This window comes from Branchiostoma floridae, chromosome 4 (genome assembly GCF_000003815.2).
Source record: "Branchiostoma floridae strain S238N-H82 chromosome 4, Bfl_VNyyK, whole genome shotgun sequence".
Lineage (NCBI taxonomy): Eukaryota > Metazoa > Chordata > Leptocardii > Amphioxiformes > Branchiostomatidae > Branchiostoma > Branchiostoma floridae.
The window spans coordinates 4,895,639-4,910,534 of NC_049982.1; the positions used below are offsets into that span (position 1 = coordinate 4,895,639).

Genomic DNA, 14,896 nt, shown 5'->3' on the forward strand with positions numbered 1-14,896 from the left:
CCTTCACCTTATCCCCATGCTAACTTGTTACTTCATAAATCTACACATTCTCTAACTCCTATACTTTACCCCCTTCCTTATCATTGAAGTTCTCTCTACTTCAACATTTCACATCTCTTACCCCCTCCCTTATTCTCCATTTTCTCTCTACCTCACCTTCTCACGTAACTTCAAACACCCTCTCTTATCTTTCTTCGTACCCCTTTCACCCGTTCTAATAAAACTCGAAAGGCGTCCACTCTTTCTTTCATATTCCCTCATTTCACTGGCCTCAAAACCGTCGAAGTAATCAAAGAATTTCCCCCTTGTCCGTCAAGATATCTCATCTGCCATATACTCTCACATTCATTCTTCCGAAACGAGCAAAACCTGCCATTTTCTCGCCATGAACAACCGTCCTCTGCAGGGCGACACTCTGCCACCAAACTCAGTTTTGCACCCTCACGGTGCCAGCAACCACCAGGCACGAATAACTAGAGGCCCGCACATGCGCGCTGATTCCTTCGCCAGGATGCAAACGCACCATGTACAAAAATTCTTTATTCACCGGTACTCCGTCTTTAACCACTTTAGAGTGACCACAAACATCCCAGCCCAAACCACTGGACCCCAATACACGAGTGCCGTTTCCCAGCATGAAACTCCCATCGTACGCGATTAGAGGCTCCCTGACCGCCACTAGTCACGCAGTGATCGCACACTAACACTGAGTGCAGCAAACACGACGCACGAACGACCAGAAACCCACACATGCGCTCCATTTCCTTTCTGTGAAAACGCCCGCTATGTGCAAAGGACGCAGACTCTCTGACTCACGCTACTCTTATGAGTCCCACTAAGCACCCACTAACAATGCAGCCAGCGCCCAGCACCATCAGCAGCCCGCACACGCGTACCATTTTCTCCCTGTGAAAACACCCGCCGTGTGCGATCAGACTCTCTGACCAACGCTACTCAGCAATTGCACACTATCAACCGTGCAGCCAATACCAAGCACAAACGACCAGATCTAGAAACTCGCATGACATCTTCTTCCTATGAAACACCCGTCATGCGCGGAAAAACTCTCTGATCAACGCTACTCAGTGATCGCATACTAACAAAGCAGCAAACACCAAGCACAAACAATCAGTGGCCCGCACATGCGTGCCATTTTCTTCCCGGACTCTGGAAACACCCGCCACGTGCGGAAAGACTCTCTGAACAACGCCACTCAGTGAACTCACACTAACCATGCAGCAAACACCGAGCACAGCCGATCAGCGGCCCAAACATGCGTTCCCTTTTCTTCTTGTCAAAACACCCGCCAAGTGCGGAAATACTCTCTGACCAACGGCACCGCTACTCAGTGATCGCACACTAACAGTACAAGAAACACCAAGCACAAACGATCAGAGGCCCTCACCTGCCACCTGCATGCCCTTTTTTCCCTATGAACACACCTGCCATTCGCAGGAAAACTCTCTGATCAACACTACTCAGTAATCGCACCCTAACAGTGCAACAAACACCGAGCACAAATGACCAGAGGCCCGCCCATGCGCGCCATTTCACCCCTATGAAAACACCCGACATGCGCTGAAAGACTCTGACCAACTGATCGCACACAGTAACAGTGCAACCAACACCGAGCACAATCAGAAGCCCGCACATGCGCAGCGTTTCATTTCTGTGAAAACCCCCGCCATGTGCGGAAAGACTCTCCGATCAACGCTACTCAATGATCGCACACTAACTGTGCAGCCAACACCGAGTACAAACAGAAGCCCGCACATGCACGTCGTTTCATTCCTGTGAAAACACCCACCATGTGCGGAAAAACTCTCTGATCAACGCTACTCAGTGATCGCACACTAACAGTGCAACAAACACCGAGCACAATCAGAAGCCCGCACATGCGCACCGTTTCATTCCTGTGAAAACACCCGCCATGTGCGGAAAGACTCTCTGATCAACGCTACTCAGTGATCGCACACTAACAGTGCAACAAACACCGAGCACCAACGATCAGAAGCCCGCACATGCGCGCCGTTCCATTCCTATGGCTATGAAAACACCCGCCATGTGCGGAAAGACTCTCTGATCAACGCTACTCAGTGATCGCACACTAACAGTGCAACAAACACTGAGCACCAACGATCAGAAGCCCGCACATGCGCGCCGTTCCATTCCTATGGCTATGAAAACACCCGCCATGTGCGGAAAGACTCTGATCAACGCTACTCAGTGATTGCACACTAACAGTGCAACAAACACCGAGCACCAACCATCAGAGGCCCGCTCATGCGCGCCGTTCCATTCCTATGGCTATGAAAACACCCGCCATGTGCGGAAAGACTCTCTGATCAACGCTACTCAGTGATCGCACACTAACAGTGCAGCAAACACCGAGCACAATCAGAAGCCCGCACATGCGCGCCGTTTCATTTCTGTGAAAACACCCGCCATGTGCGGAAAGACTCTCTGATCAACGCTACTCAGTGATTGCACACTAACAGTGCAGCAAACACCGAGCACCAACCATCAGAGGCCCGCACATGTGCGCCGTTCCATTCCTATGGCTATGAAAACACCCGCCATGTGCGGAAAGACTCTCTGATCAACGCTACTCAGTGATCGCACACTAACAGTGCAGCAAACACCGAGCACAATCAGAAGCCCGCACATGCGCGCCGTTTCATTTCTGTGAAAACACCCGCCATGTGCGGAAAGACTCTCCGATCAACGCTACTCAGTGATCGCACCCTAACAGTGCATCAAACACCAAGCACCAACGATCGGAGGCCCGCACATGCGCGCCGTTTCACCCCCATGAAAACACCCGCCATGCGCGGAAATCTCTCTGATCAACGTTACTCAGTGATCGCACACTAAAAGTGCACCAAACACCAAGCACGAACGATCAGAGGCCCGCACATGCGCGCCGTTTCACCAGCTGAAAGAAAACACGCCAACACGAAACCTCTCCGGACCTCGCTACTCGGTGTTCTCACGGTATAAAAGAACCATCAAACACCAAGCAGGAGCGACCGAGAACGATCCGTACATGCGCTGTTTTTTTCCAAAATATAGTACCAAACGGACCAAAACACACCTTCTTTCCTCGTGATTTAAGGAGACTCCCCTCAGCGATAGAAACTGCCAACGCTGCTGCCAGGCTGTGGTTCCTTAGACGACTGCATTCCTTAATAGTCCAGGTCTGTGTCGCCGTCACTGTGTCAACACAAGCAAAACTTTACCAACAACAACGGTAAAAGAAAATATCCCTAATTAGAGGGAAACCAAACACTTCAAAACAGCAACAACAGACATAAAGACAAAATATCTGAGGGGAATCCCGCCTCAAATCGATGTCACCAAAAACGTGCACGCCTCCCTGAAAAAATCAAAGCCGTGCGCTCCGTGACGGCTGTCGTCTAGTGTCGATGCCGCGAAGAACTGCCGTATGTGTTGGGAATGCTCGGCTTGCTGGCTCCAACGCTCTGTCGGAGCTTGCTACACCTCGGTCGCGATGTGGTAGTCACCTTCCTCGGCACAGGAGAGCTGGAAACCGGGCTGATCTGCTAAGAAAACAACACGTTTAGAACACAAGTATCAACTAAAGACAAAGCAAATGCAAATCAAGCACGAGCGAACCGAGCGAAAGCCCGACACCAAAGATATGCAAAACAACACGTGTACACATTAACCACCCCAAACCATTGTTCCCAGGAAAACATAATTGGACAAAAAAACACAAACGTTTGTTACCGCATTTTCGCCCCAAACCTGCCGTATCTTTAATATCCGACGTTTCGACCCGCCAGGTAGGACTCTTCCGCCCTTTCAATATGTGAAGAGGCCGCCAAAAGTCTGTCAGAGCTCGCTGCATCTCAGTCGCGCTGTGGTAGTCGCCTTCCTCGGCCTGGGAGAGCTGGAATCCGGGCTGAGCTGCTAAGAAAACAACACGTTCAGACCACAAATTCTGAACCTACAGTAAAGCAGCTAAACCCAACTCGAGCATTCACCCGCCACGCTGGCACACACCTCACGTGGTCACAAAAGGGGATCCTGTCACGAGTTTCCCTCCCTTCCTAAGAACAAAACCTCCTACGTTCCGTTCCAAACAAAAGATAATGAAATTCCCACCCAGTCAACTAAGGCAAACAAATGCAAATCAAGCAGTAAAAACCGGGAGAAAACCCGACACCAAAATATGCAAAACAACACGTGAACAACGACACCCAAACGAGTGTTCCCAGAAAAGCAGAATTCGACACATACAACAACGTACGTTACCGCATTTTCCACCCAAACCTGCCATATCTCAGCCATCCTGAAGTTTTCTCCCCACTATGTGGGACTCGTCCGTCCTTTCGCTACGTGGATGGTCTGCCCAAGGTCTGCCGGAGCTTCTGGTTCCATCGCCCCGCCGTTACTTGCTGCACAGCTGAACCCTCAGAAAATGTCTTCCTCCGTCAAACTGGAGTCTATGCTGCCTCCCTGTGTGCTTATCGACAAAATACCCAGTCAACTAAAAGCAAACAAATGCAAATCAAGCACGTGCAAACCAGGCGAAAGCTCGACACCAAAGATATGCAAAACAACACGTGAACAAAACGGCACACAAACCATTGTTCCCAGAAAAGCAGAATTCGACAAATACCACAACGTATGTTACCGCATTTTCCACCCAAACCTGCCGTATATCCACCGTCCTGAAATTTGACCCCACTAGGTAGAACACTAGGACTCTTCCGTCCTTTCGATGCGTGGAGAGGGTCTGCCCAAGGTCCGCCGGAGCTTCTGGATCCCTCGCCCCGCCGTTACTTGCTTCACAGCCGAACCTCCGAAGTTGTCTTCCTCCCACTGGTAATCCGGAGTCTAGGCTGCAACACTGCGTGCTCCTCGGGCACAAAACCCGCCCGGCGGCGAGAAACGTGGTCGTGAAACCGCAAGCGGCGGAGACCTGGTCGTCCTTCGCCAGGCGACCTCGGCGTTGCGGATGAATCCAACAAGAGGCAGTAGGGTGATCATCCCTTGTACTTATATGGTTGTGAGAATCATGTGATTCAGGATCAACCAATGAGCGCACAGTGAAGATAGTAAGTGGTATAGGTATGGGCCCCAGTGGCTTTTTCGAACTGCAGGGAACCAGTTAATTTCAGACTTTGAAACTCAAGAAGGGATAAACGGATCATCATGTGGTCGTGGAACCATAGTTTAATGATGTGATGTTGTTAAACTTGTAGATACACTGAGAATATATATTCAGCTGTGCTTGTTTCCTGTGGCCTCCTGGGAGAATGGACAGCTGAAAAACCGTGTTAGTCTATAAAGGACACTGGAGGCTCATGTGCAATAGATGGGTAATCAGGGAACCAAATCTGACCTCCTGCCATGAATACTTCCGGGTTGTGAAGTCAAGACTTCCTGTCCGCGAGGATACGCTTGGCTTGGAGTTCGGGGCCGTTTCTCGTCCTTTGAGAAGAAGTCCGCATTCATTCCATAGCGAGTTCTAGTGTTTCTTCAGGCAGCCCTGTGTCGACTAAGTTCCAGGTAAGAAGACTTGACTTGTGACTCGGTATTCAAAGGTTTGTAGCACAGTGTAAGAAGGAGAATTTCGAAGAAGTTTCATGAATCTGAACACGCCGCTCCGGCATGCATAATTTTTTTTTAGAGCTGGACAGTCATCTGGCCGTGAAACTTCTTCTGTGTAGCCGTGCAAAGCATACCTTAGTAGCGAAATAGGAGAATGTTATGAACTTGGTGCTTGGTTGTGTTGTTTGGTTGTCAAAATTTTACTTCAGGAGCTGGCCTTGGAAAAGTAAAAAAATGTAAACATGGGGGGGTCGATAAGGGTTTTTGGATTTTGTTGGATTCGAGGGGCAAAAATTGACGCTTTGTCGCAATGACTTGTAAAATACCTACATACAGTGTTTTGAATGAATATTAAGTGACCAGGTTCACGGTTGTTCATATGGTAAGGACTCCAGTTACCTGTTTTAGGTGTACTGTAAACCCCTACGTGCGCCCCGACGCCGAAAGTTCGCGCCCAATTCTTACATCTGGATTCCTTTGTTGCCTTGAAGCAAGAGGGGGAGGGGGGTGAATTTCAGGGGACGGTTCACTAACTATTGCAGTGTTACCCTCTAGACACCTGCACCTACATAAAACCTACTTTCCAAGCAGAGGCAAGGCTTATTTTTGATGTCTTTTTGAATTGTTTATTTTGGTTATCTATTTTGTCAGAATTTCTTGTTTGACTACTGCATGCTGGAGAGCGAGGAATGCCTGAAAGAATTGAGGGCCGAACCTCTGCTTTGACAGTTCAAAGAACCAACAATCGCATACATCACAACGCATATCACTATCTCCTAGAGTTTGTATGGTTTCTCGTGTCAATGTTAGGAATTATAAAATGCAGCTCACAATATCACAAAAGGACAGAATTATTAGTACAGTGGAAGCCAGTTAATTGCACATCGGATAAACGCACACTTCGGTCAATTGCACGGAATCCCTAAATCCCGTGGCGGTGCGGTCCAACTGGGTAACTTCGCATTATTGCACGCGGCGGAATTCGCAGGCAAATTGGGTGTGCAATTAAACGGCTTCCACTGTACCTTGTTCAATTATCTCACAGTTGATAATTGTTAATCTTGTCTTCTATGTACAGGAATTGATCCCGATATTGCTGACATGGCAACAACAGACAGCATGCAGGGTTTGGATGCCTTTAGGAGAGGAGCAGCAGGGGGTTCTGCCGACAGTGTTCTCACCTGGCAAGGAGACAGACGTGAGGAGTCTGGGGAGGAGTCTGGTAGGAGAGACAAAGGTGTGAGAGAGTACAGGTGTGAGGAGTGCAGCAGGCAGTTCAGTCATATGAGTAGTCTGAAGAGGCACATGTGGACTCACACAGGGGAGAAACCCTTCAGATGTGAGGAGTGTAGCAGGCAGTTCAGTCAGCTGGGTGATCTGAAGAAACACATGCAGACTCACACAGGGGAGAAACCCTACAGGTGTGAGGAGTGCAGCAGGCAGTTCAGTAGGCTGGATAGTCTGAAGACTCACATGCGGACTCATTCAGGGGAGAAGCCCTACAGGTGTGAGGATTGCAACAGGCAGTTCAGTGAGCAGGGTGCTCTGAAGAAACACATACGGACTCACACAGGGGAGAAACCCTATAGGTGTGAGGAATGCAGCAGGCAGTTCAACACGCTGAGTAGTCGAAAGAGACACATGCGCACTCACACAGGGGAGAAACCTTACAGGTGTGAAGAGTGCAGCAGGCAGTTCAGTGAACTTTGTGTGCTTAAGAATCACATACGGACTCACACAGGGGAGAAACCCTACAGGTGTGAGGAGTGCAGTAAGCTGTTCAGTCAGCTGAGTCATCTCAAAACTCACATGCAGACTCACACAGGGGAGAAACCCTACAGGTGTGAGGAGTGCAGTAGGCAGTTCAGTCAGCTGGGTCATCTGACAACTCACATGCGGACTCACACTGATGAGAAACCTTATATGTGTGAGAAATGCAGCAGGCAGTTCAGTCAGCTGGGTTCTCTGAAGAAACATATGCGCACTCACAGGGGAGAAACCCTACAGGTGTGACGAGTGCAGCAGGCAATTCAGGCACCTGGGTGCCCTGAAGATACACATGCGGACTCACACTGGAAGAACTGAAGGTGTAAGTTCTGTGAACTAGGAAGTCTGAAGAGAGGTGTACTCACATGAACCCTACATGTGTTAAAGGAATACAGCAGTATGATAGGGAAGATAGGAAGAAGCACATTGCACTCAAACTGATGAGTCAAGTGTTAGGAATTCAGGCAGCTTGGATACACTGAAGGAACTCATGAACATACAGTCATGACAGTCTCACAAGGCAGTAATCGTAACAGAGCACTTTAGCCAGCAAGCAGTTTAGTAGGACTAGTAATGTCATAACTGACATGCAGACAAAAATGCATTTGGTGTTAGAGCATATTAGACAGCATCTTAGACAGCAAGCAGTAGGGCAAGCAAGGTCATTTAATATTGTGTTGCAGCCAAACAATGTCTATGTGTGTAGTGAGTGCAGAAATCATATAAGTCTAACTACATGTGTTTTGGTGAGCTTAAAATCATACAAAAGTTGGATATGTAGACTACCACATACACTTGTACTTGTATAATCTACTTGGTGGTAAAGTTGATTTTTGTTCTTCTTGTTGTTTCAGCTTTGGCACAACATTTCTTCTGTTAATAACCCTGAATCTTCATCACTGTAGACTTAATTGGTTATACTGTTATAGGATGTGCAGACTAATCTCTCTTCACAATCAGAGGCTGTATTTAGGAGCTTACAGTTGGCTGTTGTTCAAATTTATTGATCATTATCTTTTGTAATACAGCTAAATGATATAATGACGATGTTTTTCTTTAATATCCACACCTTTTTGCTAAAGTTCTTTCATCTGTTTGTTGATCCCTGATCTTGTAGTCGATAGTAATCAAGTTTTGTAATTTTATAATGTTTGCATAACAATCATGTTTTCAATGTAGTTGAAGTACCAAGTTCAAAGTAGGGAAGTAGAAAGCAAAATGTTGTGAAGTAGAGAGTTTAAAGTTCAAAGTAGACTAGTAAAAGTAAAATGTTCAAAGTAGGAGAAGTAAATGGTTCAAAGTTCATAGTAGTTTAGAATAAAGTTTAAAGTAGTTAAAAGTACTACGGTCAAAGTAGTGAAAGTACGATGTTTAATGTATTTACATATTACCGCCAATTGTCTTTGGCGTTCTCTAACAGATGTAGCAATCTTGATAGTAGCAATTTTAATGTCCCTTTTACATTATAAAAGCGTTACAATATACATGTAGTACATACTAACATAGGTTTATTGTTTTCGTTGACTTATGCAACCAAGTTATAGAAGAATTCCGTTGTCTGATTAAATAAAACAACTCCAGAAGAAGAAGATTGCAGTATTTCATTCAATGATGTGATGATGTTATAGCTTGTAGAGGCAGTGAGAAAAAATGTTTTATTTGCAAAATAATGCCCGAAGTCTTCTTGCCTGTACAGTCTCAAAGACTAAGAGAAGTAGATAGATTGATACATATTAAACACTAGTGTCTATTCAACTATATGATACAGTGTAAACTAAAAAGAATAGTGACACTAGCGAAAACTACTGGATAGTAGTTGAAAATTCTGACCGTTTCCAAAATCATAACCAGTTGCTTGAGTAACTACTTTTTGGCGTATCTTATTACCCGGATGTCTAACCTACATCGACGTACAAATGTATACTATTGATAGCCTGGTATCCAGCCGTAATATAGTTCCCGAGTCTCTTCTCTCCTCAGTGATGTAACGGGAAATCGTTTTTATTTGAAAACGATTTCCCGTTACGTAATTGTGGGGAGGAGAGACTCGGGAACTATATTACGGCTGGATACCAGGCTATACTATTGACGGGTTTGATTTCTTTGAGGGCAGTGGTTAATGAACTGTCCCACCTTATGTATAATGATTGGATTTTTGTGCTTTTAGCAGACATAGTCTTTTGGTGACCTTCTTTATTGTAAGAGCTTAGTAAAATTATGGCAATTGTTTGAAATAAACTGTTTCTTTCGGCATCATAGTGTGTAGCCTGACTGATAAAATGTATTTCATTTTCCACTGCATTGATTGAGCAATGTATACATAATCTCTTTTGGACAGGGAGCTGAATATATAAAATATTGAGTTGTGCTTGTTTACTGTGGTCTCCTGAGAGAATGACGAAGCGTAGACTACTGGAAACCCGTGTTCGTCTATAAAGGGCACCGGAGTGTCATGTACAATAGATGGGTAATCAGGGAATGAAATCTGACCTCCCGCCATTAGTACTTCCGGGTCGTACGGTCCCGACTTCCTGTCCGCGAAGATACGCTTGGCTTGGAGTTCGGGGCCGTTTCTCGTGCTTGGAGAAGAAGTCCGCATTCACTCCGTGGCGAGTTCTAGTGTTTCATCAGGCATTCCTGTGTCAGCTAAGTTCCAGGTAAGAAGACTTGACTTGTGACTCGGTATTCAAAATATTTGAAGAACAGTGTAAGAAGGAGAAGAAAGTTTCATGAATATGAACACGCCACCAGCTCCGGCATGCATTTTTCAGAGAGCTGTTTGGACTGTCATCAGGCCGTGAAACCTACTTTTCTTCTGTGCAGCTGCGTAAAAACATATCGTTGTTGGGAGAAAGGAAAGCAGGTTATACATTTTGTGCTTTATTGTGTTGTTTTGCTGTCAAATGTGACTATTCAGGAGCTAGCCTTGGGAAAGTAAAAAAATTTAAACAAGGGAGGGTCGATAAGGGTTTTTGAATTTTGTTGGATTCGAGGGGCAAAAATTGACGTCACAAAAATTTGTCACAATGACTTGTAAAATACCTACATACATAGCCCAAGGACGGTATATTGCATTACCGTCCAAGGGCTGTACGCCCGCAAGATCCAACTTGTGTTCGCTGGGCCTTTATTCTTGCCCATCGGGGCGGATTCTTGAACTCCCTAGATTCCCAACGCACTTACCTGCCTTGACGGGCGAAAAAACAACTCCAGAAGCCCCGAGGTTATCCACAGAAGCGCTTGAAAAACAGCTCCATTTATAAAAGCCACCGGCCGGCCATTTTTGTCATTATTAATGCGGAAAGTTGACCCGATGTGACCCAGACGTCAACTTTGGAGAAATGATAGCAGCTCATTTGTCTCCTGTGGTTGAACTAAACTGAAGAAACCACAGGAGACGAATGAGCTGCTATCATTTTCACAGAGGACAAGATTACCTTGTTTTTTTTTACCTCACGGTTGATAATTGTTTGTCTTGTTTTCTATTTACAGTACTTGATCCAGATATTGCTGACATGGCAACAGCAAACAGCATGCAGAGTGTGGATTACGTCAGGAGAGAAGCAGCAGGGGGTTCTGCCGACAGTGTTCTCACCTGGCAAGGAGACAGACGTGAGGAGTCTGGGGAGGAGTCCAGTAGGAGAAACAAAGGTGTGAGAGTGTACAGGTGTGAGGAGTGCAGCAAACAGTTCAGTCATCTGAGTCAGTTGAAGACTCACATGCGGACTCACACAGGGGAGAAACCATACAGGTGTGAGGAGTGCAGCAGGCAGTTCAGTCGGCTGAGTCATCTGAAGAGGCACATGCATAATCACACCGGGGAGAAACCTTACAAGTGTGAGAAGTGTAGCAGGCAGTTCAGTGTGCTGAGTAATCTAAAGACTCACATGCGGACTCACACAGGGGAGAAACCCTACAGGTGTGAGGAGTGCAGCAGGCAGTTCAATGTGCTAAGTAATCTGAAGAGACACATGCGGACTCACACAGGTGAGAAACCCTATAGGTGTGAGGAGTGTACCAGACAGTTCAGACAGCTGGGTGATCTAAAGGCCCACATGCGGACTCACACCGGAGAGAAACCTTACAGTTGTGAGGAGTGCACCAGGCAGTTCAGTCAGCTGGGTGATCTGAAGAAGCACCTGCAGACTCACACAGGTGAGAAACCATACAGGTGTGAGGAGTGCAGCAGGCAGTTCGGTCAGCTGAGTCATCTGAAGTCTCACATGCAGACTCACACAGGGGAGAAACCCTACAGGTGTGAGGAGTGCAGCAGGCAATTCAGTCAGCTGAGTCATCTGAAGACTCACATGCGCACTCACACGGGAGAAACCCTACACGTGTGAGGAATGCAGCAGGCAGTTCAGTCAGCTGAGTGCTCTGAAGACTCACATGCGGACTCACACAGGGGAGAAACCCTACAGGTGTGAGGAGTGCAGTAGGCAGTTCAGTCAGCTGGGTGATCTAAAGAAACACATGCGCACTCACACAGGCGAGAAACCCTACACGTGTGAGGAGTGCAGCAGGCAGTTCAGTCAGCTGAGTGATCTGAAGAGGCACATACAGACTCACACAGGGAGAAGCCCTTCAGGTGTGAGGAGTGCAGCAGACAGTTCAGTCAGCTGAGTCATCTGAAGACTCACATGCGCACTCACACAGGGGAGAAACCCTACACGTGTGAGGAATGCAGTAGGCAATTCAGTCAGCTGGGTCATCTGAAGAAACACGTGAAGACTCACCCTGGAAAAACTAATGGTGTAAGGGACGAAGCAGGCAGTTCTGGGAACTAGAAAGTCTGAAGAGACGTGTACTCACATGAACCCTACATGTGTTATAAGAATACAGCAGGGAGTATGATAGGGAAGATAGAAAGAAGCACATTACACTGAAACTGGTGAGATACCCTCGAGTGTTAGTAATTGAGTCAGCTTGTGTACACTGAAGGAACACATGAACACATACAGTCATGACAGTCTCACAGGGCAGTAATATTACACAAGTTACAGACCTGAACAGTTTAGCCAGCAAGCAGTTTAGTAGGACTAGTAATGTCATAATTGATATGCAGCCAAAAAATGCCTATTGAGTGCAAAAATCAGTCTTACTACATGTGTCTTGGTGAGCTTAAAATCATACAAGGGTTGGATATGTAGACTACCACATACATTTTGTACTGTATGTACATGTATTGTCTACTTGTTGGTTTAGTTGATTTTTGTTGTTCTTGTTGGTTCAGCTTTGACACGACATTTCGTCTGTTACAATGTATATGAAAAATCTACTCTGTATCTTCATTGCAGACTTAATTGGTTATAGAATGTGCAGACTAATCTCTCTTCACAACCATAGCCAGAGGCTGTATTCAGGAGCTTACGATTGGCTGTTATTCAAATTCATTGATTGTAATCTTTTGTAATACATGTGTACATGATAGAAACGATATTTTGTTTGGCATGTCCACACCTTTTTTCTTAAGTTCTTTCATCTGTTGATACATGATCTTGTAGTTGATAGTCAAGTTTTGTTATTTTGTAAAGTTTGCATAACATTAACATGCTTCCAAAGTAGTGAAAGTACATTTGTGCCAAGTTCTAAGTAGTGAAGTAGAAAATTCAAAGTTCGATGTAGTAAAAGTTTAAAATAGGGAAATTACTTACTTCAAAGTTTATAGTTGCGAAGGACAGAGTTTAGACTAAAGTAGTGATTGGTTGGTTGGTTGGTTGGTTTGATTGTTGAAATAGGAAACTTTAAAGTTCAAAGAAGTAAATGTAAAAAGTTCAAAGTGTAAGCAGGAAAAGTAAAAAGATTAAAGTTCATGGTACTGTAGAACAAAGTACTGAGGTAGAAGTTCAAAGTACGTATAAGGTTCAAAGTAGTGAAAGTACAATTTAAGTACAAAGTTGAAAGTAGTGAAAACATTTCTGGTATTTCTCTGTTGAGTTCTCTGTCACTTGTAGCAGATTTTTACAATAGCTATTTTCTATGTTCCTTTTTACATTTCAAAAGTTTTACGGTTACTTAGTTTTCATCTATTTGAGTTTTGCAAGTAAGGAATGCCACTACTCGGTGAAATAAAACGTCCCCCAAAGATGAAGATTGTAGCATCGTTTTTTACCTTATGTTTTTCATAGTGTTTGTGTGTGTGTGTATGTGTGTGTGTGTGTGTGTGTGTGTGTGTGTGACTGTGTAGTTAACCATCATAACTCCAAAATACTTAGATAGATTGTCTTGATATTTGGCATGTTGATGGGCCTTGAGACCTTGAATTTCTTGAAGCGTTTAGATTTTTGGCTCCCTAGGGGTTTGCTATGGTGCTGCAGCGAAGCTTTCGGGTTGGATATCTTGTGTGCTGGACATGCTACAGTCGTGTTTTTTGAGTGGTTGATAGCTCTTTGGGCAGAGAGTCAGTGGTGTAGGTTTGGGCCCCCAGTGGCTTTGTCGAACTGTATGGAACCAGTTAGTTTCAAAGTTTGAAAGAGAGAAACTCATAAAGGGATAAACTGATGTGGTCGTGGAACTATAGTTTAATGATGTGATGTTGTTAAACTTGTAGATACACTGAGAATATATATTCAGCTGTGCTTGTTTCCTGTGGCCTCCTGAGAGAATGGACAGCTGAAAAACCGTGTTAGTCTATAAAGGTCACCGGAGGCTCATGTACAATAGATGGGTAATCAGGGAATGAAATCTGACCCCCAGCCATGAGTACTTCCGGGTCATAGAATCCCGACTTCCTTTCCTTGAGGATACTCTTGGCTTGGAGTTCGGGGCCGTTTCTCGTCCTTAGAGAAGAAGTCCGCATTCATTCCGTAGCGAGTTCTAGTGTTTCATCAGGCATCCCTGTGGCCACTAAGGTTCAGGTAAGGAGACTTGACTTGTGACTCGGTATTCATAGATTTGTAGAACAGTGTAAGAAGGGGAATTTCGAAGAAGTTTCATGAATCTGAACATGCCGCTCCGGCATGCATAACTTTTTTTAGAGCTGGACAGTCATCTGGCCGTGAAACCTACTTTTCTTCTGTGTAGCTGTGTAAAGCATATCGTAGTAGCGAAAAAGGAGAATGTTATGAATTTAGTGCTTGGTTGTGTTGTTTGATTGTCAAAATTTGACTATTCAGGAGCTGGCCTTGCCTTGGAAATGTAAACAAGGGAGGGTCAATAAGGGTTTTTGGATTTTGTTGGATTCGAATTCGAGGGAGCTAAAATTGACGCTTTGTCGCAATGACTAGTAAAATACCTACATACAGTGTTTTGATTCAACATTAAGCGACCATGTGCACGATTTTATTAAGGTAAGGACTCCAGTTACCTGTCTTCGTTGTACTGTAAACCCCTACGTGCGCCCCGACCCCGAAAGTTGGCGCCCAATTCTCACATCTGGATTCCATTGTTGCCCTGAAGCCAGAGAGGCAGGGTGTGAATTTCACGGGACGGTTCACTAACTGTTCGAGTGTTTCTCCTGAGACATTTAGACCTTCATAGAACCTACTTTTCAAGCAGAGGTTAGGCTCAAGCTTGGTTGTTGTTGTTGTTGTCCCTGCTTAATGACCCG

At 45.4% G+C, this 14,896-nt stretch overlaps 2 protein-coding genes and 1 pseudogene across 2 annotated transcripts in view; all 3 read left to right on the forward strand.

The window, feature by feature from the left end:
* LOC118413064 overlaps nucleotides 1-14,896 on the forward strand; it is a 116,702-nt pseudogene that overhangs the window by 71,844 nt on the left and 29,962 nt on the right.
* Nucleotides 10,863-11,594, forward strand: LOC118413052 (zinc finger protein 678-like; the record flags this gene model as incomplete). The annotated part of the gene is made up of 1 exon (XM_035816195.1): nucleotides 10,863-11,594. A coding segment is annotated over exon 1 (732 nt), but the record flags the coding sequence as incomplete, so codon positions are not given.
* LOC118413053 (zinc finger protein 84-like) overlaps nucleotides 14,075-14,896 on the forward strand; it is a 16,883-nt gene continuing 16,061 nt past the window's right edge. Inside the window, exon 1 of the mRNA XM_035816196.1 lies at nucleotides 14,075-14,204. The gene's annotated coding sequence lies outside the window, so the exon portion shown is untranslated. The remainder of the gene's footprint in view (nucleotides 14,205-14,896) is intronic.